At 45.0% G+C, this 6,558-nt stretch overlaps 1 protein-coding gene across 1 annotated transcript; it reads left to right on the forward strand.

Moving 5' to 3' along the window:
• The first annotated feature begins 3,433 nt into the window (after positions 1-3,433).
• Positions 3,434-6,116, forward strand: LOC139804229 (ankyrin repeat domain-containing protein 26-like). Its single transcript, XM_071761241.1, has 3 exons — positions 3,434-3,706; positions 4,868-5,020; positions 5,829-6,116. The coding sequence occupies exons 1-3, from the start codon at positions 3,434-3,436 to the stop codon at positions 5,994-5,996; spliced, it is 594 nt and encodes a 197-aa protein (XP_071617342.1). The 3' UTR covers positions 5,997-6,116.
• Positions 6,117-6,558: the final 442 nt, after the last annotated feature.

The following is a 6,558-nucleotide window of genomic DNA, read 5'->3' on the forward strand; positions in this document are numbered from 1 at the left end:
ATACTAAAATTGAGGGGTATTTTGGTTAGTGTACTTGCAGAGGCTCATTTAGGCATCAAGTCTAGGGATGTAAACAGTTCTTTGAGTTTGTTTCTATTGAAAAAAAAGTTTTGCAGAAATACATCTTTCTTTACAGAAGCAGCAGAAGCCAAAGGTGACACGGCGCATGAAGGCTTTCCAGCAGGGCAGGAAAAGCAGTAAGCTATCTGGGAAAGATTGCATGATAGACTGATCTGTAAAAGTAGGCTTGCTAAGTAGAGTTTTGTATTTTTTTCTTCTCTAGTAGGCAAGAAAATTAACTTGTGAAGACACGGCACTTTGTAATTTCAGAACCAAATAAGCCATATCCTTAAGATTAAGCTATGAATCCCCTGCTAAGCCTTTGTCCCTGGCCAAGCCCTTCCTCTGCCCTGCCCATCCCTTCCCTACCTCCTTTTCCAGACATTGCCAGGTGACTCCTCTGAAGTGTGTTAGTCTGGAAATTTGCCAATTGCAATTAAATAAATAACTCCTTTTGTTCACATAGATTTTTTTTTTTTTTAATTCCTTGTGCTTTTAGATGATAGCCACGGTTCTAGAATCAAAAGTTACTAAAGAAAAGCCTCCAACATAAAACAGTGGAGTAGCAGGGTGATATAAAACCACTGAGTGTCTCCTTTCCTCCCTGGTGTGTAGGTTCCCTGCCACCCATGGAAGAAGTGGAGAAAGCTGAGGATTTTCTCTGGGCTTCTCCCTGGAATTCTGAGGTACTTTGTGCGAAGGACAGGGAGGGTAGGAGGGAGATCCAGGAGCACCCGAAAGCTTGCAGTAACTGAAATGAAGCTGGGCTGAAGTGGGGAAGTGCTTCTCAGGGGCTGTGCAGAAGCAGGGCCGAGACTCAGGACCTCAGAATTCTGCTAAAGATTTATTTCCCTGGAAACACAGAAGGCCTTGTAAAAGAAAGCAAAGTTTCCCTTTTCTCTTCCACAAAAAATGTTCTTCAAGCTGTCAGTGGGTAGCAAAGCAGATGCTTGTTTCTGCTCTTACCAGCTTTTTTGTTTCATCTCTTTCAGGAAAAAACAGATGAACAACATGGAAAAGAAGAGAAGAAAGAGCTTGCTGTAGAGCTAAACACTGCCATTGCTGGATGTACAGAGAAGTACTTATTAAATGGCAGCCCTGATGAGCCCAGCACAAGCTGCAGAGAAATCAGTGGTGAGAGAAATGATCTAGATCCAGATACTTCCTCTGTGAATATAGATCCACCTAGAGTAAATGGACTAAAACAGTGGTTGACTTCTGAGGTTGCAAATTTTATCCTGGCCTGTAAATCCTGGTGGCCACTGGCAGAGTAGCAAAGCAGCTTTTGTGCCTTTTTTTTTCTTTTTCTGGAACCTGACTAGATGGTGTTGGATTGCAGATGGTGCTCTATGCAGCAAGTGCTCTTCTTGCTTCTGTTGCTGTGTTCTCCTTGAAGCAATCTGACCAAAACGTGCAGATGGAGAGGAGGAGGAGGACTGGAGTGTCTTGGGTGTGCCAGTAGCATTCTCTTTCCTGGCGGGTGCTGTTGGATTGAAAAGCTGTGCTTGCTTTTGGCTGAAGCCAGGGAAAGCTTTGAGTGGAGCTGAGGGAGAGCCCTTCTGTTCCAGTGCCTCAGCTGCTCTGGTTTTGAAATGTAGGAGGTGTCTGCAGTGCCACCCGTGTGTGTGTGCGCTGGAAAGCATTGCCAGCTGGGTCAGAGGGGAGCACTTTTGTTCCTCAGCTCAGGCCTCAGAGCAGGAGGAGGAGGCACCCTTTGCGTTGTTGAAAGCATCTTGCTCGTTACTGCATGGACCACAGTTTATCTGAGAGAGAGATCCTGCACCTTGAAGACACTGGAGTGAATTATTTGTGGCCATACTGATATTCATAAGCTTTCTTTTTTACAGAAGAAAGTTAAATGCCACCAAAGAAAATATTTAACACATATTTAGCACATTAAAAACTCTATTCTGATCATTTTGTCTCTAGCAGCTCTCAAATGTGAGGGGATGTGATGTTTTCTGTAAAGATTGTTCTCACCATTAATCAAGATGCACTCTCGGAGTAAATAGGTAGCATTAGGTCATGCTGGTTGTAAAAATCTGTTGTTTTCATTGTAGGTGAGCACTCAGGATCTACTTCCCATGTGTCATCACCAGCAAAAAAAAGAAGCCTAAAGGAAGCCACTGACAACTCTGGGGTGCAGGTATGTGAAGCCAAATATTTTTAATTAAGAGTCTGGACTGGTAAGTGGCATTAGAGAGTAAATTGCACTATACAGTAAGGTAAAGAAAAGTAACCAGAAAGTGACTAATGGTGATGGCAGAGTCGTGCAGAGGAAGGTGGTGTTGCTGTCTGAAGTTGGTACAGTCCTCTTAGGATGAGGAAAAATCCTTGCCAGATGCAGGATATTTGCTGTACTGCTGCTTTGTTTCCAGCTGGTTTCCTTCAGTTTTGCCCAGTGTTGTTCCTGCTGTGCTGTGCAGACAAACAATGCAGTCAAATGCTTTTTTTTTTTTTTCCCAATGCAAAATGCATATTGAAGGGAAGAGGGAGATTTTTCAGTAACAGGCTGATCTGTGTGATTAAACATGCCTGGTCTTCCTTCCTCTTTGTGAGAGAAAGCTCATGCAAGAAACCTTGAACTTTGGTGACCTTTGAAGCTTTCCCTGCCTCTGCAAAACATGTGTGTGTTTGGCCATGTCAGGAAGTGTAGTGAAGTGAGGCAACCAGGTGCCACTAATTGCGAGGTAGTGGGCATAAGCTTGTGTTAAGCCCACCTGTGCCTGATTAGGGCAGGCCCCTACTGCGCATGAGCAGGATTAGGGGGCCAATAAAGCTCCCTGCTGAGGAAAGCTGGGAGGAGGAGGTTAGCTGCTTCTTGGAGCAGTAGCACTGATCCAGGCTAGTCAGCCCTGAGGGCAATAGGCTCAGAGCATTATTCATGAGTTTCTGCTGGAACACCTGGCTGGACCTTGGAGCGCCGTGCCCTAAAAGAGGTTCATCTTGCTACATCTGATAGAGAATGCGGCAGAGACCTTGATCTAGCCCATGCTCAGATGAATCAGAAGAAAGGGAGCTAGTCCGGCGCAAACTAGCATTAGCAGAAAACCCAAGGAGTCGGGTAAGAAGATCCACTACCTGGCAATTAGTGGCACCTGGTTGCCTCATTTCACTACGAGGAAGTGTTTGAAAAGGATTTTTTCTGAGGGCATTCATGAGGGGAATCGGGCAGGCATCCTGTTGGTGTTGGGCATCTGGGGCAGGGCTGGGCAGAGGGGTCTGGAGTGCTGTGTAACACCTCAGGGGAGAGCGGAGCACATTATTTCCACTTCCGGGACACGGTTTAGTGGGCATGGTGGTGTTGGTTTCCCAGTTGGACTGGAGGATCCAGAGGTCTTTTCCAGGCTTAATGATTCTGTGGTTCTATGCTATGACTCTGTCCATGCAGGCGGCATTGGCCCAGCTCCAGAGGGAAAGGCATTTATTCCATCAGCTGCTGGAAAACCTGCAGGAGCAGCAGCTCATCCAAGGAAGGGCAGTGACTGTTGCCCAGGAACGGTTTAATGAAGTTTTCCAACAAGTCAGTGCTGCTGCTGAGAAACAAGTGTACATGCTGGAAAAGAGGAACAAGGCATTAAAGGCCGATTGCACTGATTTAAGAGAACAAATCTCTAAATATGAGGCTGACAAAGTAAAAAGAGAGGTAAAGTATACACTGTTTGCAGTGTTGAAGGCAACTTTTTTGGTGTTAATTTCTGTTTGTGTTTTGAGCCCCCTTCTGAGCGACCTTCCTGTTGCTCAAGAGGTCAATTTCAGCCACTGACCTAAGCTTTCTATTGTGTATTTTGTGATGTGTAGCAATATTTAAATTTGTTCTTTGTGTCTGTGTTAACTAATTAGCTGGTCAGAAGACTTGTTAGGATGTCATTTAAACTGTTGTTCTGCAAATTCTACCAGTCCCAGGCAGAGTAAAGGTTTAAAAGTTGCCATACCCATTTTGTTAATCTTTACTTTCTGGAAAACAGGAGCTAGTCCTGTTGAGTAATTAGACACTGGTGTGCTGTTTGCCTGCCTTAGTGATGTGAACAGTGCTTTAAAATTCCATTTCTTTCTTCCTCTCAACCCCGGAGCGTTTGAGCTAGGTGAATACCTGCCATGTGTCAGATAACCACCTTATTCTTCATTTTTTTGGGTTCTTTGAGGGAAGAAGGAGAAGAACTCCAGCAGTGCTGTCAATGGTTTCCCCCTGTGAATCACTTTGTATTCCTAGTGCCAAAATACCAGGTTCCTTTGGGAGATGGTAGTTGGGTGGGTGGCTGGATGAATGGAGGGCCTGTCCAGATTTGTGAAGGCAAATGTGTCAGCAGGGAGGCAGTTGTTACTCCGAAATGAACTTGGTAAGGAAACAGACAGAGATGTGTTTCAATATAAACCTCAAGTGTTTGTCAGAAGAGCTTTCAGATCCAAGTATTCATTTAATTCTCTTTGTAGAATGGAGAAACAGACCCAAGAACCATCTAATACAAAGTCCTGCCTTTAGTCACCAGAGTAATATCTGCAGTCAAACTGTGACAAGAGATTGCTTTGAGTTTTGTTAAAAAAATACCTGATTCAGGTATGCCGGTGTAGTGTGCAAGATGATTAATACTTGAGCCTTTTGTAGGTATTAGAAAACAGAAATCCTCATGAGCAGCTGGTGATAATTTAGAGGTGCTCAGCTTTTGACTGCTGGTGGCAGGCAAAATTTTCCTCCCTTTGGGATTGAGTCCCAAGACAGGTCTAAGTGTATAATCATATAAGTTAAAGTAAAGGCATAGTTCATGTTCTTGTAACCTTTTTTGTGCTCATCTAACCATTTCATCAGGGCAATGTCAGAAAGCTGCAGCAGGAGCTTGGTGAAGCTCTTAAAAAGCTGTCTGTGGCAGAAGCTTCGCTGGAAGTTGCTACGAAGCGCTGCAGGAACCTGGAGGAAGCCAGCCTGGGCTTGGAAAAGGAACTGGGAGAGGCTAAATCCAAGGTACATGAATTTGTCCCAGAATTCCAGAACAAACTCCAGCACATCCCAGAGATGGGATGATGTGTGGAGGAATCACACTAATAAACTTGATGTCCATGTCCGTGGCATGAGGACACGGTGTCCTTACTTGGTCTGAGGTTAGTGACTGACGTGTTTGTTGCTCATTGCATGTGGTTTGGCCCAGCAGTTTGTCTGATTTCTGAAGGGCAGTAGAAATTCTGGACTTCTTTATGCTCACGGTGCTTCCCCTCACCCCCCCCCCCCCTCTGGTAACAGAGGATGACAGAATCTTTTTGGTTGGAAAAGACCTTTAGGCATCAAGTCCAGGTGTTAACCCAGCACTGCCAAGACCACCATAAAATCATGTTCAGAATGGTTTTGTACCTTATTCTCCATATGTATATATTCTGAAACAGAAATCATCTTTATCTCCTTATGAGAGGGGATGAAGTGACTGAAGGCAGTTTAGGAGAGGGATCAAGTTTCATTTCAGTTTTCAATGGAGGAGGAAAGCAGTGGGTGCCATGAGTCCCTTAAAGAGTTGGAGGGTGAGTGTTGGTGCTTGGAACCATGCTTTAGGGGATCAGGAGAGGGATGGGAGAGAGCAGTCTAGAGGATGGCAAAGTAAAAGGGTTTGTGTTCATTTGCTAGTAGAAGTGAAAGTTTAAATGTATTTCAACTGATGACAGTTCTTTGGGTAGCAGGTGTGTGCAGACATGGGCAGTCATGCTTGAGTTCTTCAGCAGCAGTGTTTTTTTCTCTAGAAGAGTTCTCCCAGCTGATATGGATTCTTGCTGTGTTTTGACAGTGTCGGGAACTGGAAGAGCAGCAGCTTCAATATGAGCATCAGATTCATCACTACAAGGATAGGAAAAGAAAACTAAGAGAGAAGTCCCAAAAACTTAAAGACCTCCTGTCATCATCTTCTGAGACCAGGGCTAGAGTAAAAGAGCTGGAAGAGCGTGTGCAGTGGTAAGAGACTGACACAGAGAACCAAGGTGTCTGTCGCTGTCTGGGGTTGTGTGAAAACCACAGCACAGCCTCGTTGCATCACAGCAAGTTAACAGATGGTTTTGAAGACGCTTTTGTTTGTTTTTTCCCCTGCTGCTCTTTAAGAATTGCTGCTCTGGTGGATTTCTCTAATAAGGCCTGTATTTCTTTTTAAGCCTTTCCATGGAAAACGCCAGACTGGAAGGCAGAGTCCAGCAGCAAAGACGTATGATTGAAGCCCTTGAGGGAACCCTGCAAGCCTCTGCCTCAGTAAGCTGGTCCTCAACTTGCCTTGTTTTGAGCTCCTGAGCTTCTTACCGATTGCTGTGGGGAAATGCTAAGATGAGGTTTTCCTGGAGAGCTGAGGGGAGCTCAGTTCCTGCTTTCTCCTGCATACAGGGTGCTGGGACAGCATTCTGGCCCATCCCCAGCTTTCTGGTTTTAAGAGTTTTCCATGGTAACTCAGGAAACGCTCCTTAATGCTTTAAAAGTGCAGGATTTGTCCCAAATCCAGTGGTGTGACTGTTGTCTGCCTTAGGCCCCTCCTG

The sequence above is a fragment of the Heliangelus exortis genome, chromosome 17, assembly GCF_036169615.1.
Source record: "Heliangelus exortis chromosome 17, bHelExo1.hap1, whole genome shotgun sequence".
NCBI classification, from domain to species: domain Eukaryota; kingdom Metazoa; phylum Chordata; class Aves; order Apodiformes; family Trochilidae; genus Heliangelus; species Heliangelus exortis.